Below are 22,447 nucleotides of genomic sequence, written 5' to 3'. Positions count from 1 at the left end.
GGCTGTCATACGTGATTTGTTCGATGGATTGATAGATAATGCCTGATATTCGATTTCCCGCGAATGAGCGGCAAATCCTCGCGCTCGAGACGCTGGGACAAGTGTACACACAGTTGCTATAAAATCCGTTTGGTAAGTACATCATAAACAATAAAACCTTTGACCTGATTTAACATGTTAAATATGAGGGTGATAGTTAATGCCGCTCGTTTGTTGAATGAACTCGGTGAATAAATGTGGACTTATTGATGCTCGAGCCCTTTAAGTAGTCACACGTCTGCAGCTTAGCTCTGCGACACTGTTAGCTTTTGCCTGGACATGTTCACCCAACAGTCCATTATTACCTTTCTTTCCAGATCTTTGAACAGAACCAACATTTGAACTAACTGCCACCCCCTCACTCCTCCACAAACTTAGCCGTATGAATATCTGTAATAACTGAGAATCTGTTGCTTTATTGTTTAGACTTTGCTGTTTGGAGCCGAAGCGCAGCATCATGGGAATACACGGACTTGCTAAGTTGATTGCAGACCAGGCCCCCGGAGCCATTAAAGAGCAGGACATTAAGAACTATTTTGGTAAGTTTAACAAGGTTTACAACCCCAGTTATAAAAATACAAGTTGGGAAGCTGTGTAAAATGTACATTTAAAAGAGAATGCTATGATTTGCAACTCTCATAAACCCGTATTTTAGTCACAGAACATAACCAACATGTCAGATGTTGAAACTGAGACATTTTACCATTTCATGATAAACATTAGCTCATTTAAAGTTTAATGGCTGCAACACATCTAAATAAAGTAGGGAAAGGGCCATTTTACCATTGTGTAACATTCCTCTTCTTTTGACAACAGAAAAGATGTAAACATCTGGGAAGCAAGGAGACAAGTTGCTAGAGTTTTGGGAGAGCTAATGTTAATGCTTAATGTTAATATTTGCATCTTTATGAGGCACTGAGGAGATTCAATAGAATGTATTTTCCACAAGGACATCTCCCCCCTAAAGTCATGTTTTTATTGGGAACATTTATTAAGGTACACAACCATAGACAAAAAAAAAAAGATTAGTTTCTCACTAGTGACGAAAAATCTTTTTAATATCTTGATCAATTCTCTCTTCCTTAGGGATTGGATAGGATATGGAGAAATACATCAGAAGAAATTAGAGTCCACACTAACTTCTGCTGACTTGAAACTTAAAGGCCTTCCTGCAGACATTTTTGTTCACCATTCAAGTACTAATGAAAACAAAATAACTGCAGCCTTTAATGCAATTATGTAATTGCACAGTCTGACATCTGATTGCGATTGCACTCAGGTTAAGTGGTGACTCTAAATTAGGGTTGCACAGTTAACTAAAGAAACGTGGCACCCAAAGAACAATACTACAGCCCAACCATAAAGTACTAAAACATATTTAACCAAAAAATCATAAGAACCCAGGTAACACAGGCACATAAGTGAGACCTAGCAGAGTCCAAACATTTAAATTATGATTGTCTGATTCAAATGATTAAAGCTCATATTTAAGCTTACATAAATGTTGTACATTTTTTTGGAATAACTTGTCGCACTTCTTGGTATTGCAAGACAAAAAGGTACAGCAATGCAAGTTCTTTCCAGTATTCAGCCAGACTCTCTATGCAGCTTTTTTTGACTGTAAAATCTCCTGTACAGTGCCTCTGTTGAATAATGCTGTCTAGAGTTATGAGTAAATTGAGTTTCTTTGGCTTTACTTGGAATTTTATAATGAAAATTTTTATAGACAGGTTTTAAGTTTCACTAAATGCTCCTGTTCTTATAATGATGGCAGATGATTCCTATTTACTACTGGTGCTTTTTGAATCAATGCAGGCAGGAAGATTGCCATAGATGCCTCCATGTGTATCTACCAGTTCCTGATCGCTGTGCGACAGGACGGGAATGTTCTGCAGAATGAGGATGGAGAAACAACAAGGTACAACCTTTCTGAAATGACTGAAAACACAGTAGATGCACATTATTTCTGAAATACTCTCTAAAATATATTTTTTGCTGACTTCTTGTTTTTTTCCTCAGTCACCTGATGGGGATGTTCTACCGGACTATTCGTATGCTGGAACACGGCATTAAGCCTGTGTATGTGTTTGATGGGAAGCCCCCACAGCTCAAGTCAGCAGAGGTAAGTCTGGATTTCTCTGGTGTTTTTCACCCTATCTTCTGTTGTTGTGGGAGAGAGATCAAGACATTAACAAGAGTTTCTGTCGCTATAGAACAACAGTTTTTAGGTCCAAGAGATCATTGTTGTTGCTGTAGTATCAAAACATATATCAACATTGTTTATTTTTACTAGTTTTGTTTGTTTTTGATAACTCTATTGCCATTACAAATTGAAATGTGCCTGAAAAAATGGCCAGACATTTAAAATAATGACAGAATAACTAAAACTATACTCAAAGTCTTTCCACAGAACGTAAATGAATCGAAACTTCTGCAAATTTTTAGCAAAACGATGCATATTTTTGGACATATCTCATTTATTCACACAGATGAAGCTGTCATGTCTGTATTTTTAAGAAAATGGTGGTTATACACTGAGAATTATTTGCACTTTTGAAATAGATTGTAGTGCAGTTAAATAATAATTTTCTTTGTTCTATATTCATGCTGGTTGTGCTTCTCTTGTCTCTCTGTCGTGTCTGAGAACAGTCAAACATTTTCTACTTGTGAAAGCTTAAAACCACCATGGATGGTGGTAATTACTGCTGGGCTAGTGACCATTGCTTGTTTACTTCTTTATACAATGCATTGTGGGATACAATGAGTGCACTATACATTGTATAACAATGCTCATTCAGGATCTGGTCATGACTACAAAATGGTGTATTCACTATACAGTGAATGGGGTAGGATTTCGGACACAGCCTACATCATTAACTGTCTCTAATGATCACTACTACTCTGCTGCTTAAACCCACAGCTGGAAAAGAGAGGAGAGAGAAGGGCCGAGGCTGAGAAACTGCTTGCTCAAGCACAAGAAATGGGTGAGGTTTATGCTTATTAACAAAAGTAATGGTTGATGCTGCAACCAGTCAGAGGAGTATTTTGACAGCTCTGATTCAAACACTTTTTTTTCTCTATTGAAATGTCTATTAAAAACTATGTTCTGTCTCCATCCAGGAGAACAAGAGAACATTGACAAGTTCACCAAACGTTTGGTAAAAGTCACAAAGCAGCACAACGATGAATGCAAGAAGCTGCTGACCCTGATGGGAGTGCCTTACATTGAGGTCAGAACAACTCATGTTAGGGACTTTTCTAATAACATTTTAGATTCTAGCTAATGACTGATGCTTTTTTTGGTTGGTTCCTTTTCACAGCACTGCCATCTAATGAATAAATCAAGAGAAAACACTCAGACACAAACACCATAAGGCCTAAAAATCAGAAAATGTAATGTTCACAAATGAAATGTTTAAAAAAAAGACATAAAAATCAGAAATAGACAATAAGAGGATGGATCTGGGTTTTTAATTATGTAGATTATAATGATATGTGTTGTATATTGTAGGCTCCATGTGAGGCAGAGGCCAGCTGTGCAGCTCTGGTTAAAGCAGGGAAGGTTTTTGCCACCGCCACGGAGGATATGGATGGACTGACCTTTGGGACCAACGTACTCCTCAGACACCTTACCGCCAGTGAAGCAAAGTAATGTCAAACGTACTGAATGCCATTAGAGCATCACTTTTCATAGTTGCTGCTCTTTCTTCAAATTTTTGAATAACTTAGAAAATACTGTTTCATATCCTTTCTTTCTTTTTTATTGTGAAAATGAAAATAATAAGGCTTGCCCTTGTGCTTAATGTCACACAAGAGAACACTACCATTAAGATATTGTGTCTTACTGCTTGTACTTGATAATACATGAAGAAATGTATCTGTTCTAGGAAACTTCCTATCCAAGAGTTTCACTTCAGTCGTATCCTGCAGGACATCGGCCTGACCAATGAACAGGTAAACATTTACTGCTCCTTCTTCTTTACAATGCCAATTAACCAGTGTCTGCATTCCTTTAAAATATTCAAGACAGCTGTGATCATTCTCCTAATTGTTAGTACCTAATGTGCTTTGGTTTTGTAAAAAGCTGGCTCACTTTCCATCATTTCGACAGACTGGGTTTCTTACCTAAGTGATCATTAACTGGAGGCCCCAGGGCCATTTCAGGCCCCGAAAAGCTCCATATCAGGACCCCCAAAGATTATTATTTTTTGAAAATGTAAGTAGAGAAAAAACAGCCATAAAATCAACACTGGACTGTTTAATCAGGGATGACATAATGTTTAATCTATTTTTTACTTAGGTCCACTTGACAGCAATTATTAGTAAATATGCTGCATGATATAAACATACTTATCAGTCTAGTCCTGCTTAAATCTGCTCTTTTCTGTGGCAACTTTCCATTTCGGGCTGTCTGAGAATCAAAACAAGACATCTGCTTCCTGCATGTGTTTTTACCCATTCAGGATATTCAGGATTTCCCCAGAAATATGCAACTAAAATCTTTTAATTGCTTCCGTGTAGCTGGCTGCAGTTTAAATAATAGAGACAGATCTCAATGGTAATGCCCAAAAAAATACTTTGAAGGAAAATACACATTCTAATACAAGACAATTTTTTATTAGACCAAAATATCTATTTTATTTTAGCTTACAGGTGCATATCAAAAAATTAGAAAATAATGAAAAAGTTCAATATTTTTGTCACTTATTTCAGAGATTGAAACCAATATAACACCCAGGTGACTTTTTTTGAATGATTTAGCTTCCATGATACGATGTGCACAAAACAGAAAATATCTGCATTGTTGGTTGTGTGGCACACAGGCGCCCCATCAGTAATCCAGTCAGTCGAAATGATGGACAGCCTTCAAAATCTCTGCCATTTTCCAATAACTTCAGTGAAAGACAGAAGTGTAGCCTCTTATTTAAAGGGAAAATTGTATAAGTGACATTTCAGTCTTTCCATCAACCCTCTTCTGTGTTCCCTCCTAGTTTATTGACCTCTGCATCCTGCTGGGCTGTGACTACTGCGCCACCATCAAGGGAATTGGCCCAAAGAGAGCCATCGACCTGATCAAACAGCATGGCAGCATCGAGGAGATCCTAGAAAACATTGACCCTAATGTAAGCTAATGTCAGCTACCATCAAGAAGATAAGGCAGTTAATGAGATTAGATTTAGTCTTGACTCTTCTGTGTTTTGTTCTCCTCATGCAGAAGCATCCCGCCCCCGAGGACTGGCTGTTCAAAGAGGCCAGGGGCCTGTTTTTGAAGCCAGAAGTGGTCGACTGTTCCACCGTGGAGTTAAAGTGGATTGACCCAGATGAGGAGGGACTAATTCAGTTCATGTGTAATGAGAAACAGTTCAGGTAAGTGGTCAGCAGTCTCTGGTCAGTATGTGTGTTTCAGTTTAGTTCAGTCAATTACATTATCCCTTCATGTGAATTCATTTTGTGCAGCTTTCACATAAAAGGCATGAATAATAACAGTCATATTAGAGAATATTAATTAGAGTGTAAAGAAATTAAATATGAGGTAAAACACTTATTTTATGAAATCTGATATTAGAAAGACTAAAAACACTTGTTTTCAGGCTTTTGACCCACCCAACTGGGCAGTACGTACCATACCCAGTCATCTTTGATTCTCAAAGTTCAGTCTGACTAGTGTGAGTCTGCTGTACTTAACTCAAGCACAGTACACTTCTTCGGCCCAGGAACAGTTGGTATGGTCTGCACAGCACAGTTGCTCATGCTTGTGTACAAGCACATGTGATCTATGCCCTTGGGACCCCCTACGGGGCACCTGAGATTTGAGGGGGGGCAAGTGGCTCTGTGCTCTGAGGATGAAAATTACACAGTATATGAAATGGAAATAAAAAGATTCCCTTTAAGGATCATGTTCAGAAGACGATAAAATTCTCACTATTCTCTGAAAAGTCTGCTGGTTTGTCCAGTCTCTGCTTTAAAACGACCCCAAGGTGACCAGGTCAGGTCTTAGCTGTCAAATGGATCTAGATTTGTCTTGCTTGCATGATGATGCCCAGGATTCCCTGACTGGGCTGCTTGTTGTACCACATGTGACCACAAGGCTGTACTGTTGGCCATGGAGCCAAGTTGGTGGCTGCAGCATGAATGCAGTGCAGAGGTACAAAAAAAAAAATGTTTATTTTGGAAAACTAACTCCTTGAGGGCAAAGAGTACAGTAATAGCCCTTTATGTCTGTATATAGCAAGGATATAACCATAAAAATGCATTTGAAGACTTTTCAGATTTTTTTTTTAGCTTCTTTGTCATTTTGACATAATTAGGACTTGTGGTTTTACATCAAAATTTTAAGCTAGATAGATAAATGTTCAAATGTGATTAAGAGTGAGACCACGCTGTTTATATCAGTATATTTCATGTTGTTATCAGGCCTAATGCTATTTGGTCTGAATGTAGAATGTTAATTTTATTTCTTTTTTTTCAATTAAGGAGCATTAATACTCCCTAAAAAGATAGAAAGTCCTAGACACCCATTATCGGATGAATTATTGTTTTTAATGACTAAAAACTGCTGACGAGAGGTGCTGGTTGGCTTGTGGTTTGAGGCGCATCCCATGTGTGTTTGAGTCCCTGAGGCCTGTATTCAGGTCCAGCCTGCGGCACTTTTCTGTGTGTCTCTCCTCGGCTCTCTCACCACCTGTTTCTGATTCTGTCCACTTTCCTCCACTATCAATAAAGGCATAAAATACCCAAAATAAATCTTTAAAAAACTGCTGACAATCTGTTTACACTGACTGTAATGCACTGATATGTCAGCAGCAATTTGGAAAGTTGAGAAAACGACAAAGAATGAGGGTTTCCTAGCAGTTTAGACAGTGTACACTTTCTTTTGGTTAAAATATGGCTTAAGTTCAGCAAGTTTCTTATTTAAAGTTTTTTAAATTGTTCCCAGTTCAGCAGGAGATCATTTTAAGCAGCCAATCACTGAATTTGTTGTTTACATTTAAAAAAATGATTTTGTTATTTGTTTCTGCAGTGAAGACAGGATTCGTAATGGCTGTAAGAAGATTGTAAAGAGCCGTCAGGGCAGCACACAAGGACGACTGGACTCTTTCTTCACTGTCACAGGATCGCTGTCCTCCAAGCGAAAGGTACATAAAGACACAAAACCACAGCTGTAGGTTTCCTAAATGATCTGTAATTCATCAAACTTTCTTCAGCCTGGTTATGTATGATACTACATGTCCTTTTTGGTCCTTGTTAGCTGTAAAGAGGAAGAAATTGGTATTAAGTAGAGAAGCATGACATGGAAGTTTCATAACCCTGCAAAGCAGATGGATACGCCCGTTTCCTTGTTTCTCACTGTCGAATCCGTCTTACAAAGCTACCGTCTGAACCGTTTGGGCCCAGTTAGAAAGTGACAGGACCAATCAGCGACAAGGGGCAGTACTCTTAGGCGCCGCGGAGTTGTGACGTAAGCAAGCGGCAACAAGAGGCTAGTGCTAAAGCGCCAGTTTTATCAGCACTTGACAACATTTCTTTGTTAAAAGAAGAACAAAGAACAGCATTGAGTTTTTTTCTTTTAAACAACGCCAAAAGTCATGTACTGACATGTCTACAGTCACCATCATTTGCGTAATGCAGATCTCTATGGAGTTTATTCCCCGGTAGAGGTGACGACATCACGTTTTTTTGCTCTGATTGGCCTGTAAAGATGTGACAGACAGAACATTCATCCAATCACCCTCCGAGTTTTTTTCAAAGGCTTTCCCAAATGCTGTATATCAAAGGTTTTACAGATAGATGTTTGAAACACATTCATGGCGTGTCAGGTTAGAAGTTTCACACAATCATTGTGACTGAAGTTATCAGTAGGTTATCAGTAGGAATGGGTGGTAGTATGGTAATACCATGTCGCAGGGTGTTATTAGATAGACATTGTCTTGAAGATGGTGCTTTGTAATGAATTCACTTTTATAATAAATGCCTGAAGAGTATGTGTATGTTTCCACCTACAGCATCGCTGCCTGTGTATGAAGATGTCTCAAAAGTGATAAAAGAACTCCTCTAAATAATGTAGGGCTAATTTTGCCACTGATGAACATGCACATAAGTTCTGGTGCACATATCCTTGCGCACCATGGCCCAATATGATACCACAATATGGTCTTTAGTCAAATTCTTAACGTGCACCAGCGGCTTTAATGTGTATGAAGATAACATGAGTTTAAAAACACTTACATTCTTCTTTCTGAGCATAAATCAGTGAGGAGAAATGATAAAGGTTATTAATAATCCTATTTGCTGTGTCCTGCAAGCTAAGAAAGACTGCAATCTCTCCTGGTCCCTAAAGGTTTTTTTTTTAACCTTTTGACCTATGCACTTGCTTGACATCCGTATCCTGCACAGCATTCTGCACCTTCATCTAGGAGGCTGGCAGGTCTTTAGTTTAAGCTTCACAGTGTTTACTATGATATTTTTAAAATGGCAGTAATCAAACATGTGATTTGATGACCAATACTGCTTGAATGTTGCTACTAACCAGGGGTGAATTTTACTGTAGTCATTAAAACAGGGAACAATTTTATCCCTAGAGTTCAGTAGGATATAAGTGTTGGTTGTGAATTTATCCAAGTAGTTTTTAAATGTTTAGTCATCCTCAATTGATCAATTTGTCTTCCCTTACAGGAACCTGAAATTAAAGGATCAGCAAAGAAGAAGCAGAAGACTGGTGCCACGCCAGGCAAATTTAAGAAGGGGAAATAATTAGATTTTTCAAAGGGCTACCGCTGTTTCCCTGGTCTCTAAAAAACCTCCTACTAGAAGAGAAGTAAAAACTAGAACATAGAGCTCCTGCTGTGGGAGGAAGCTGCTCCACAGTTACACAATGTTAAAAATGTGTTCAAACAATTACTCAAGCTTAAAAACTCTATTTACAAGACTGCAGATGATGTTTCAAAAAGCAAGGACTGTTTTAATGAGTGGTTTAACTGATGGGTTATTTCTATAATTAAATAAAAATGGAGATTTTTTTTGTAAAATTTGTTTGTTGCCTTTTGATTTAAAATCTGAGGTCTTCATTTTTACCACAGAAAGTATTTGTGTGCAGGGCAAGCCTGCACATGCATCTCAGTGCCAACAGTTCACAATAAAACTTGGTTAGCACAATTTAAGATTTTCAGTACTTCTCTGATCAGGGATAAAGCCAAATGTTCTTGCAGCTTGAATACAAAACCTTACAACAAACTCTCAAGTCTGTGTTTAAAAGGGGATCACCAATTAATGGGCCTCACGAAGTTGGCCACTTTTCTGTTCCCTGAATGTGTATCTCTGACTAGAAAAGTCAGAGCAGCCCCCAGTACTCCCAGTTACAAGCTGGTAGCAAATGGAACACATTCAAATCAGGGGCAGGCTTATTGGTGTGGCCCTGGATTATTTGGCCAAAAGGCAGCATACTAATGGAAAAAATATGTCCTGAAACCAGCACCATAGGTTTTACCGGATTAAAAAGAGAAAAGTGACTTATTTTGCAAAGCTCACAACTGTCATGGTTTCTTCAGGTTTTAAAGTCAAGGCTTCATAGCAGATGCTAGAGGGAAATATTTAATAAATAAAAAATATAACTGAGTGGAACTTCCAGGGTGCCATGTTGCTCATGGTCGGAAGAAAACTTGCTGCCAAAAAATTATTTCACAAATAATGTTAATAGTTTAACAGGCCTTGTGTTTTACTGCAATAAAGTCCCAAAGTTAAAACATTGGTGATTGAAAGGATCATGCAGCTGGGAACAAGCTGACCGTTATTGTTACCAAATTGTGAAGATAAATTGGCCTAAGTATATACATATTGAAATTTTTGAATATTGTTTAAAATGCCCCGCTGCTTCTCTTTTTTCACATGTTAAATTTATATTGTGAACACCGTACATGCTCCTTAAAAGCAATGTTATGTGTAAATGTATTTTTAAATAATTACTCGGCGATAAAAGGGGTTGTTTCTGATAGAATCAAAATTTTGAAATAAAGAGAAGATATTGTTGATTTGTTGGTCAAGCAAATATTTTGAAAAGTAAATTTAGATGACATCGGAATTAAGAAAAACTCATTGTTTCACTGACGGTCCTTAATAATGTGACACAGCGGAAGTCGACAACGGGCGAGCGACTTTTTAAAGGTAGCTGCAGTGCCATGAAGGACCTTTCTGTTGTCGTAGCTTAGTTTTATGTTACTTTTAAATGAATTAAACCGCAAAAGGGACGATGCGTTCACCTGAGAGTTTGAGAGAGTTTATCGCCGAGCGATTAACGGCTGCTGCCGAAGACATTTTTGTAGTTTTTAAAAGAACTATCGTCGAGTATGAGGAGGAGATCGACCGTCAGTGCAGACTGCTGGATATGGCATGGAAACCTCACATCTACCTTCAGAGAACAGGTGAGACACAAAGGCTGGTCTGACTGTCGGTCCTTGGATTTATGGCTCACAAGCCGACTAAACAACGACAGGCAGGATGTGTTTATGTATCAGTGCGGATCCTGAATGAAAACGTTCTTATTCGATTTGCTTTGGCCTACAGAAAAATCTAGTAAGGTGCTTTTCCCTTTTGTGGTTAGATACAGCTGAACGAAAGTTAAAAAATGTTTCCCTTTTTATAGAAAAAAATGAGAGGACAGGGGCATTAAAATCGTGTGTCTTCAAAACAAGCCTCTGACAATTGTTCAAACCAGTGGTTCTCAAAGTGGGGGTCGTGTTATAGTAGTGGGTCCGTTGATGTTTACAAAAAGTACGAAAAATATTTAAATGAAAATTAAAATGTCATGTTTAGAATATGCCATTTGAAATCATTTTAGATTTACTATTTAAATCCTGTAAAAATACAGTTACTCTGGTTAAAATTCATTCAAGTTAACATAAAAGTACTGGTCTAAAAATCTGCTCAAGTAAAGTAAAAAGTATTTCATTTAGAGTTTCCCTTAAGTACCAGCTACTGAGGAGTTATTCAGTAAAATACGGTCTTTCCTTACTGGTAGAAACAAGATATTAGATCTCAAACCAGGTCGTACAGGTAAAGTTACACCTCTGTAATAAAGTGAAATACACAGTAAGTAATACAGAGTCAAACTTTAAAAGTGTCTACGTAAATATTTTACAATATGGCAGAGCTGAAGTAGGCTAACTCCAGAAAATCTCTTAAAGCATAATGAGGAAGAATATTTAGGAACACCTAAAGTCACAGGTGGAAACTCCTGTGGATAACTGCACTCATGGTGCAAATGTGTGTCTCTCATCAAAAACAACAGTAATCCACCAGAAACATGAGCAAAAGAACAATCACTGCACAACATCTAAACACAACTAAGCACATTAAAACTATCTAAAAACTCTGCCCGAGGGCAGGACAGAGAACAGCAGCTGTTTTGGGATGTGATGTGGAGTCATTCTTTCACTATATGATATTGAGTTGTCAACAGAGGTGGCAGAAGTACAATAGTATTGTACTCAAGTAAAAGTGTAAAATAAAAAAAAAAAAGTTACGGTGGTGTTATGCCCTGTCTAGGGTTGGCCAGGACACAACATGAAAAACACCCATTTCACCAGACTAAGTTTCAAAGTTTTTAACAATAGCACGATTCATTCACACAGTTTAAAATAACATTAACAGAACCTTATATACCTCCGGGTGAATTTGATATAACAAGAAAAGGGAGAGGCGATCAAACAAAATCTACGACTCACTAAATAAAGTAATCTCCCCAGTTAACAGCTAACAGCTGCTTGACAATGTAGCATTTAGATTCCAACCCTGCATTACCACAATTAACAATTAAACACACTGCAGGCACAGCCAGTTTGGAACAAACACAAGTTACAACATACAATAAAACACATTATGACCACAGTCGTAACATTAGTTAAAACTTACTTAAATAGAATTAAAAGCTCTGATTTTAAAGTGTACTCAAAAAAGTACAAATACCCCAAAAAAAAAACAGCTCAAATTACAGTAATTTGAATAAATGTAGTTAGTTACTTTTCCCCTCTGCATAGGTTTTCCTTTGTTGTGAAAATATAAAGATAATATTAAACAAATTTAATGAGCAGGGCTCCTGAAGATCTTTGAAAAAGTCTTAATTTTTCCTTTAAGAGGTCTTGAATTTTAAAAGGAGCCTTGGCTGAGATGTATCATTAAATTATCTGTTTTCTAGCCAACTTGATAGGCTGCTTGCAATCATATGATCCTAATGCCTGAAGGAGGGCAAGAACTGGCAGCAGCCATTTAGAATGAATGGGAACAGAAGAAAGAGCAATTTATAGCTCTAAATGGACTTGCATGCTGCTATTATCATCATAAAATTTCTAAAACAGAGTTTCTTATAATGACAGGATGCTCATCCTGATTATCTGGTTGAATCGGGGATTGTAAATGTGTGAATGTCACAGAGCGACAAATTGCTGCTGAAGAAGAAATGAACCTAAGTACATTATGTCTGTGCCCACACTGATCAAATGAACTGGACTTTGGGGTAAAGTTTAGTCAGATCAGCGCCCATGTCCCTAATGTCAAACCATTCTTTTTTTTTTTTTTTCCTACAGATGTTCCTCAGCAACATGTGTTTAAGGAGGTGGAGGTTGTGGCTGAGCAGCAGCTCTGTAACCAGGATAGGAACTCCAGCCTGGACCAACAGGAGGGAGAGCCTTCACGGATCAAAGAAAACCAGGAGGGAGAGCAGGTCACAGTGAAGCAGGAGATGGACACAGCCATATTGAGTAACCACAGTGAAGGAGAACTTCAAAATGAACAGCAGCTTGCTAAGAACTCTGTTGTTGCTGAAGTTCAAGACACCAAAGTTAGCGAACACGTCACAGTGGGACTGACCGCTTATGAAGAGGAAATGTCTGTCGGTGAAGTGGAAGAGATCGATGGTCAGCACAATATAATGGATATGGTCAAGAAACTGCACCTCCACCTGAACAGAATAGGTGAGGAAAAAAACCTTGAAAGAAAAGAGATGTTTTCGTTTTCCTCACATTGTGTTATTAATTCTCTGGTCTCTGATGGACACATCAAAATAAGAAAATCACAATATTAGGCTTTGTTTAGCATTGGTGTTCATATTAGAAGAGGAGCCAGCTCAAATGAGTAACCTAACAAAAATGACTTCACAAGATGCTCTGTGTTTCTTATTTTAGTTGCAATTCTCTTGATTCCTTTCCTGTTCCATATTAACATGAGATATGTCAGATTTAAGATAACTTATTGCTATTTCTCTTGTTTTCTTTATATTGATAGCCTAACATGTTGCGCATCATATACTGGTATAAAGTGGATTTTTTTTCCATCCTATGAGAGCGGTATCCTTCTGTTTTTGATTTCATGCTGCTCCAGCTGTGCCCCAGCAGCATGTGCATAAGGAGGAGGAGGATGTGGTTGAGCAGCAGCTCTGTGACCAGGAGAGGAACTCCAGTCTGGACCAAGAGGAGCCAAAGCCTCCACAGACTAAAGAGAAACAGAAGGGAGAGCAGCTTGAAGAGAAGCAGGAGACAGACACAATCATGTTGACTGACCACAGTGAAGGAGAACTTCAGAATGAACAGCAGCTCCTTTCTAAAGACTTTTACGTTGGTGGGGAACAAGACACCAAAGTCAGCAAACACGTCACAGTGGGACTGACTGCTTATGAAGAGGAAATGTCTGTTGGTGAGGTGGAAGAGATCGATGATCAGCACAATATAATGAATATGGTCAAGAAACTTCACATCCACCTGAACAGAATAGGTGAGGAAAACCTTTAAAAGAAAAGAGATGTATGTTTGAGTTGGTCTCACTTGGTTTTATTCATTTAATTTTTTTTCATCTTATGGCAGTGGTATCTTACCGTTTCTGGTTTCATGTTCTTCCAGATGTGCCCCAACAGCATGTGCATAAGGAGGAGGAGGTTCTAGCTGAGCAGGAGAGGAACTCCAGTGCGGACCAGGAGGGGCCAGAGCCTTCACAGGAACAGACGGGAGAGCAGCTCACTGTGAAGCAGGAGACGGACACAGCCATGGTGGCTGACCACAGTGAAGGAGAGCTCAAAAATAAATGTCCACACCTTTCTAATCACTCTCAGGCTGCTGAGAATCAAGGCACCAAAGTAAGAGAACTCAAAGACTCAGAATCATCTAGAAAAACAAAACAAAAGAAAAAACATGGAAGAAAGTTGACTAAAAGAATAAATCCCAAAAGAAAGACAATAGAGAATGACTGTAATCGTGAACAGCAGCTTCTTCCTAGTGACTCTCATGTTGGTGAGAATCAAGATGCTAAAGGGAGCGAGCACATCCAAGAGGAAACAACCGCTGATGAGTATAAAGAGATTGATCGTCCATGCATACTGCTAGATATCGTCCGGAAACCTTGCATCTACGTACACAGAATGGGTGAGAACTAACCAACCTAATTCACAAACTGGTATGACATCAGACTTGACTTCAGTGCACTTCTAGACGACTTGAGACTGGACTCTGGTTACAGATGGTATGGACGAGAAAGTCTAACGGCTGGATAGATCCTGGATTTTTAGAGTACTCAGATCTGGGCCAGGGTTTCTAATGTCAAACCATTTTTTTGTGTTTGTTCCTCCAGATGCACCCCAGCAGCATGTGATTAAAGAGAAGGTTGTGTCTGAGCAGCAGCTCTGTAATCAGGAGAGGAACTCCAGCCTGGACCAAGAGCAGCCAGAGCCTCCATTGGTTAAAGAGAACCAGGAGGGAGAGCAGCTTGAAGAGAAGCAGGAGACAGACACAATCATGTTGACTGACCACAGTGATGGAGAAGTTAAAGATAAACAGCAGCTCTTTTCTAACGACTCTCATGTTGATGAAAATCAAGACACTAAAGTGAGCAAACACTTCACAGAGGGACTTTCTGTTTATGAAGAGGAGATGTCTGTTTATGTGGAGAAAGAGATCGGTGGACAGCACAATATGATGCATATGGCCCCGACACTTCACATTCACCTAAGAAGAACAGGTGAGGAAAAACATTTGAAACTAAAGAGGTGTTGGTTCTATATCTCCCTTTTGGTGTTATTAATTTTTGCAGCATGATGTAGTGCCAGGTGATTGATTGAGTTTTACTTAAACTTTTAGCTGCACACAGCCTGTCTGTAAAGAACAACTAGTGCTTGTAGCATTGTGCATTTACACACTAAATGTGACCGAAGCCAGATAAAGTTCCTGCAAGTCAGCGTTCTGGTGGTTGAGAAAAATGGATACAAAGTTGTTTTCTTTATAATGATCATTTTTCATTTTTTCTCATTTTATGCAATTCCGACATTTAAACTTCTCATTCGATGAAAAAAGCAACACAAATGTGATATTTAAAAGCGTTAATTTTGTGTTTTAAAAGCTTGCCCTGTTTTCAGAGTTGCTGGGGGGAGATTGAGGGGAGGGGAACGCGAAACTGCTGGGTGATAATTGGCCACTCACCCTGCCATTGTTCCCAGTTTCGCCTCTTGAGATGGACAGTAACAAACACTGCATGACTCAAACGCCACCCCTCCCCCACATAAATACAGCTGTTTCTAGTTATCACCTTTATCAGAAAGCCTCAAGATGCACCCTGCAGCGAAGAAAAGTAGAAGAGATGATGAGGAAGCGGCAAGAATTATCAACAGACTTTGGACAACTTCAGGATCACTCGACAGTGAAAGTTTGATGAAGGCAGATTTCCTATGGGAATATTTTGATGAGTGTCACCAGTCTTCAGTCACCAGGTTCCGAAGCTTGGTTTGGGTGGACTTTATGTAAATGTGGCCCTATCGTTTACTTGGCCTGCCTGAAGGTAGAACAAGTCCTGAAGCTTTGAGCCTGGTTTTCTAGAACAAACAGAAACTAGAAGTTAACATTCAAATGAGCATATCTTTGTAAAATATGCTCAGATGAAGGTGTATGATACACCATTTGAAAGCTTGGAAAATACACTTTCATAATGTGTACAACCTCAAAAATGACCTCAGATGATTTGCAGGAGTGTTTACCAGCTTTGGTCACAAATGTTCATTTTTCTAGGTGAATTTAACATTTCAGTTTAGACATCATGAGCAAAAAACGTTAATGTAGCTCAATCTGAAGCCTCTGAATGAGCACATTTGATAACTAATGATAGTTGAAAACCAGCATTTGCAAAAGCAGAGTCACTGTTTGCATCCTGCCAGTCATCTTGTCCCTGGTAGAAATGTCAGGCATGCTGCACTTCCAGAATATACTTAAAGTTAAAAGTGTGATAGTTTCTTCTGATAATATATCAACTCACATTTTCAAACAATGCTTTTATTCCGAAGGTCTTTCTGGAGAAGTTATATTTTTTCTTTTATTGCAGCCACTTTGCAAAGTTGTAGGAACCTTGTTCAGGTCCCTCTCAAACTTCCTTCCATGATAGATCACAAAGACCATTTGCACACACTGATTTTCTAAATACTTAATTTAAAGTTATACTTATTCAAGGTATCATTCTTTACCTCTTCCTTACTTTTGCGGTTCATGCAACTTTATCTCTGTTAGGTTAAAATAATCACTTTTTTATTTTATTATCTTGGATATTCTTCCTTTTTTGACACCTTAAGTCCCACATTATATACTGGTATTTACCCTCTGAAGGCAGTGTTGTATATGACAAGAAGAGACGTGTTATTCAAGGTACATAGCTTTTGAACCGTAAATTGTAGCCACTTGTTTTATCCTCTGAAAGCCCTTAGTAGTGACACCATGCCTTCGTAGCTCTAAAATTAAATCCACACTACTGCATACTGGACGTCTTTTTATGCATTTATAATCAATTTTTCAATCGTTCTTGCAGTTAACCACTTAGCCCACTGCCATATTGTCTGTTTATATTATAGAATGCATTGCAACTGGGCTGTGACAACCAATGGCAGGCTGTTCTGTCATCACGTCACGCTTTGCTCAACAGCATATGTGCACAGACTTTGAAACTGCTGAAGAGAGCCTGAATGACTCATAACCGAGAGAAAGAGACACACAGGGCACACTCACACTAGGCCATCCATACCTTGCCCGGGCCCATTTGAGCCTAAAGTCCTGTATGTTTGATCAGTGTGAGTGCATTCATTCCGTGCTTGGGCGTGGCACGCTTCATGGCCCTGTCATGGAAGGGAGAGGTGGGCCTAGGCACGAATGCAGATGAAGGAGCACAAGCGAAGGGATGTGGCAACAACAAAAGGACCCGCTTCAGAGCACACAGCGCACACCAGGCAGCAGCTGCATGCTCGAGACAGCAGGATATTTGGCACATAAAGGAATGCCAGTATACAGACACGAAGAGGAATGACTATAGGGGCTCGTACGAGTTCAAAATTCTGGGTTTCTTTTAACTAGAGAAGTGCTTGGAACTCTGATCAGGCTCACGATTATATGCAGTGAGGGATAACTGCTGTAAACCTCTCTCTCTCCCCTCACTGGGCTCTGTATAGTTAGCGTAGGCTACTGATCCCAGGTCAGCTGAAATAACTCTAGTGTCAGATCAGATATCGTATAAATCATTTGCTATTTTACAGCCTAAAAACAACACTTACTTATACTGAGTCATCAACACATATAAATCCATCAACATTGGATTCTCTGTTTGATGACATTGGTGCGTGATGTATCTGTGCTCAGGCAGGGTTGTGTTGAGCAGTGTGAGTGCATGCCAAAAGGGGGACAGGGGAGGGGGTTGAATGGGCTTTAGCACAATACCAATCACGGTATGGATGGCTTAGTGTGAGTGCACTCAGAAAGGTGTCTCTATACTTTAAGCAGTGACTCAAATAACTTTTGTAAAAATGTGAATATTTTGAAGACTTTTTGCCACAGAATGATTATTTTTTAATTCTGTAGTCCCCAAAAATGATGGGAGAACAAATTGCACAAAAAATCCCTTTGTCAATAATTTTTACTGTGTTTAATACAAAAAAGTTTGATTTTCAATTTCCGGTAAGTTTTTTCATTTGTTTTTATTGTCCTTTAAGTTTTTAAAATTAAATTTACATTACTACAACACACATTTTCTCAAAGTCCAGGTTGTCCTGGAAAAAAAGGATGTTTAGAGCTTGACTGTGCACCACAGCGTTGATATTTTACAAGTTTTTAAGGCAAAAAGTCCAGATGAGAAACAATGGTTAAAAATAGAGGGTTATGTGATTTTTTTCTGTCCAGTAACAGTAGTGTCTTCATGTTTTTGTAATACTTTCCTGTAGATGTGCCACAGCAGCATGTGTTTCAGGAGGAGGAAGAGGTTGTGGCTGAGCAGCAGCTCCGTGACCAGGACAGGATCTCTTGCCTGGTGCAAGAGGATCCAGAGCTTCTACCAATGAAAGAGGAACAGAAGGGAGAACAGGAGATGGACACAATGATCTTGACTGACCACAATGAAAGAGTACTTCAAAATCAACCTGTCAAAGTGAGCAAACAAGAAGAGTCCGTGTTAACTAGAAAATCAAATCCAAAACGAAAGAAAATGTTTCAGGAAAGAAGAAATCCCAAAAGGAAGACGTCAAAGAACAACTGTTATTGTGCTCATTAACTCCTTCCTAATGGCTCTCATCTTGCTTAGAATCAAGATCTCAAAGGAAGCACACACAAAAACTCAGAATTAACCAGAAAACCAGAACCAAAGGAAAAGAGAAAACGTAGGGAAATATTTTTTTTCATGACAGTGAGTTAAACATCCACATGAAAATACACAGAGGCGAGAAACCGTGCTCCTGCAGCACCTGTGGAAAAGAAGTCTTTAGGTAGTCAAATTTAGGTGCTCATTATAATCCTCACACTGATCAAAACAATTATACCTGTGAAACATGACAAAAGATTTGCTCAGGTGTTGAGCTTAAATGGTCATGAAAGATTGCTCACAGATGAGTGGCCGCTTACCTGTGATATCATGTGATACGGAAAAGATTCATGGATTCAAAAAGCTTAAAAATTCATAAAAGAAGTCACACAGGGGGAAAAACATTTCCCTGAGAAATATGATTTTAGTCTTCCAGAGAATCATCTACCTTGCAAGACCACACAGAGAAACCATACTCCTGCAGCAACTCTGATCAAGTACTCTTAAATAGATCAAGGTTAGATGCTCAGATAAAAACGCCATCTATCTGCAAGATTGATGTCACGTCTTTTGGACTTGGAAATAAATTTGCACTACACTAGAAAAGACATAGTTTAAGATATTTACTGCTGTATTATCTGTGGCGAGACTTTCATGTCAGGTAGAATTCTAGATAGGCACAAAATAATCCAAGAAACTGGTAAACCTTTAGAATATATGGTATTTTAACAGTTTATATTTATATGTTAAAATAACATGTAAAAAAATAATTTTAACACTCAGTGTATATGGTCCCACCTGGCCCCAATTGGTGTTCAATTCACTCTTTCCCTAGTGTTAAAACTTTAGAGTTAAATCAACTTAACACTCATTTTCACTGTAGAAAACTTAACATTGCATGTTAATCATCTCTGAAGAGTGTAAAAATGACTAATCACCACTGTTCTCCTTTCCTATCCTCTTACTCCTGCCTTTCCTTGACCCTGTGGGGGATTGTGGACAGGCCTGAGGCACATATTTTTGCTAGAAAAGCCTGAAAAGGTGTATTTTGCATAATATATGGCCTTTAAAAACTTAAAAAAACTACATCAGTCCATCAGAAACATGAGCTAACAATGATGACTGTAAAACAGGCATCATGGGAAAATTATGCAAATTTGAAATTGTGTTCTGCAGAGTTGAACGGATCAACCCTGAAGGCCATTCAACTCAGAATTGGAGTTAAAATTACACTCAAGGAGTTAAATCAGCTGTGGTGGGAATTTTGTATGTTTTGTATATTTTAACCTCTGATTTAGTTAGTCTGTAGGTTTAGCTGTGCTTCTGTCTTATTGACCAAGAAATGACCTGGCGAATCGTTTTTGTTCTAACTCAACTGTAAATCATATCATGATCACCACAGGGCAGTAAGTCATGAGCTGAGCAGCTATATGTTGTAAAAGGTCATAAAGACCACTTTTTGGGAAGTGACCATCTGTTTTATTGCACCCCAATTGATTTACCCTTCTGCTCAGGAAGTTCTTTGAAGTTGATCAAAAGCTTATGTGTTTGGTCAACTGCTCAAAGGCATGTTTTAGATGGTATAAAAAGGGGGTCCTCCAGTTGCTCATTGGGCAAGCCTCATACTGCTAACTGCCATGTGGCTGTGTGGGTTTGCTCCCTCTGTGCAGAGTGAATTAAATTCTTGATGCATGTATCTTACCAGTCTTGTTTTTTGACTCTCTATAGGTAATCGAGAAATTTCATTAACACAGCGTAACACTGGGATATTAACAGGGCTTAGTTGGGCTGGGCAACAAAGCCAAATTTAGGTTAAATTGCAGTATGGTATGCTGCAGTTTTCAAGAAGATGGAATATTTCTTGAATCTGAAACGTGCTTAAAAATACCAGTTTAGAACTTATTTGCGGCAGAGATTTAGCCCTACATGTGCAATTATTTGAGTGTCATGTTTTTTTTTTTTTTTTTTTTAAATATTTTATAAATAATCCTGATTTCCTCATTTTTGTATGTTTTTCTCAATCAAATGAGAGTGACAAAAATGATCATTCCCTTCAATACAACAGTTCATACTGAATTTGCAGTGTTAGTCAGAAAAAATCACAAATGTTTTTCTTCAGATCTGTTCAACCTTAGTTTAATATTATGTTGGTTACAGCATAAAATGATTAACTGCTTGTGCTCGTTGATGAGGAACTTAAAACATAATCACATCTTAAACATTTGGGGGGGGGGAATCACAATAAGATTTATTTCCCAAATCGTTCAGCCCTAGTTCTTAGCCTCCTCCACTCTTTGACTACACATGAAATCACATGCAGACGAGAAGCCATGTAGGTGCAGATTTTTTAGAGAAAGGTTTGCTCAAGTTATAATGACATTGCATTAATTTAACCAAAAACAGTTTCCCATTTAGAGAGGGTTCAAGTTGTCGTAGTTTAAACACAAGTTCCTTTTCAAGTGTGCGATTAAGCTTCTGTGATAGCTGAGGTCAGTGGCTTTCTTTCTGGGTTGTCAGTCTTTCTGAACAATTGTTGTGAACATGATAGATCAGGAATTTTCATTGATCTATGCTTGTATGTCCAGTCAGTGACCACGTTGTTTTACTAAAACAGTTGGACTGAAAGTGTCTGTATGTGTTTGCCTAAAACTGTTGAAAGCACCATTTACTCTGGTTTAGCTTTTTTCAATCTACTTCTTTTTATGTCAAAATCATTTCTGCAGCATAGCTGCTGTTTATCTATTAAAAATTTGTAGGTACAGATGAGTTTGGCTGCTGATTGTTGAGGTTTTCTTCTAAAAGTCTTCACTTCTTCTCTTTTATGATTCTTTCCACATTTATAAGATTCCCAGTTCCTGAAGCATCCCCACAGCTGCGTTTCACTGTGGGGATGGTGTTCTTTGAGTTTTACACCTCTTCCTTCTTTCTTCAAACATAAGCAACGTCTGTATAACCAACGAGCTCTAGTTTGGTCTCATCTGACCAAAGGACACACTTCCAGTGTGTATAATCTTTCTCCAGGTTGTCATTAGCATACTTCTGTCTGGCTTGAAGGTGTTTCTTCTGCACAAGTGGAGTTTTTCTTGGTCCTTAACCTCTTGGTCCTTTCTTTGCAAGTTTCTGTCGATTGTCTTCTCTGAGACTACAACTCCCGACCTGGCTATGTCCTTTACTAGTGTCTTGGCAGTTGTTCTTGGGTCTTTAGACACATCTCTCACCAGTTTTCTTTCCATGGTCTTTGAAATTGTTCTCTTCCTATCGGCACCTGATCAGGATGCTTCCGAGTTGCCTCCCCATTGAGCTCTCTGGGGCCAACCAACTGGGAGGAGACCTGGGTAGACCCAGGACTTGCTGGCCTAGGAGCACTTTAGAATTCCCCAGGAAAGGCTGGAAAGTTTGCTAAGGAAGAAAATGGATGCAGAAGAAGTAAATAAATGCTATTCATGTTCAGGAATGAATGTAATTTGAGATTTTTACAGCATAAGCTAAGCAATATGCAGTATCTTTAAAAAAAAAAAACTTTCTAAAAACATTCCTGTCTGCAGAAAAAAAGGATTTTGTTTGATCCCTATTGCTGTTTATTTCTTTATTTCTGCTTTATGTAACATATTTAAATACAAAATATTTAGTACACAAGTGTGAGTAAAGTTGCCGTGAGTAATGCAATTTTATTATATAAACTTCTTTATTTCTCTCATATACTTTAAGTCACTCTTGTCGCTGGTTTGTGGTAAATGTGAAAAAACACCAAAGGATTAACTGTCTGCTAATGGAACATAGGAAGTCAGGTTGTTCAGTTACTTTTAAATTACATCAGCTAAAGGGAAGTTGGCTA

The 22,447-nt window shown here is 38.6% G+C and overlaps 2 protein-coding genes across 2 annotated transcripts; both read left to right on the top strand.

Moving 5' to 3' along the window:
- The first annotated feature begins 11 nt into the window (after positions 1 to 11).
- fen1 (flap structure-specific endonuclease 1) lies at positions 12 to 9,065 on the top strand. The gene is made up of 12 exons (XM_041814227.1): positions 12 to 132; positions 466 to 578; positions 1,855 to 1,957; positions 2,059 to 2,161; positions 2,960 to 3,023; positions 3,160 to 3,269; positions 3,551 to 3,687; positions 3,927 to 3,993; positions 5,031 to 5,162; positions 5,255 to 5,406; positions 7,061 to 7,175; positions 8,713 to 9,065. Exons 2-12 carry the CDS (start codon positions 497 to 499, stop codon positions 8,788 to 8,790), a joined length of 1,143 nt encoding a protein of 380 aa, XP_041670161.1. The 5' UTR covers positions 12 to 132; positions 466 to 496; the 3' UTR covers positions 8,791 to 9,065.
- Positions 9,066 to 10,215: 1,150 nt separating this feature from the next.
- Positions 10,216 to 21,268, top strand: LOC121527106 (involucrin-like). Its single transcript, XM_041813820.1, has 6 exons — positions 10,216 to 10,454; positions 12,615 to 13,001; positions 13,408 to 13,797; positions 13,923 to 14,441; positions 14,647 to 15,033; positions 18,260 to 21,268. Exons 1-6 carry the CDS (start codon positions 10,283 to 10,285, stop codon positions 18,583 to 18,585), a joined length of 2,181 nt encoding a protein of 726 aa, XP_041669754.1. The 5' UTR covers positions 10,216 to 10,282; the 3' UTR covers positions 18,586 to 21,268.
- Positions 21,269 to 22,447: the final 1,179 nt, after the last annotated feature.

The sequence above is a fragment of the Cheilinus undulatus genome, linkage group 19, assembly GCF_018320785.1.
Source record: "Cheilinus undulatus linkage group 19, ASM1832078v1, whole genome shotgun sequence".
Lineage (NCBI taxonomy): Eukaryota > Metazoa > Chordata > Actinopteri > Labriformes > Labridae > Cheilinus > Cheilinus undulatus.
The sequence above is the reverse complement of the archived record's forward strand: the minus strand, read 5'-3'. Positions and strand labels throughout refer to the sequence as shown.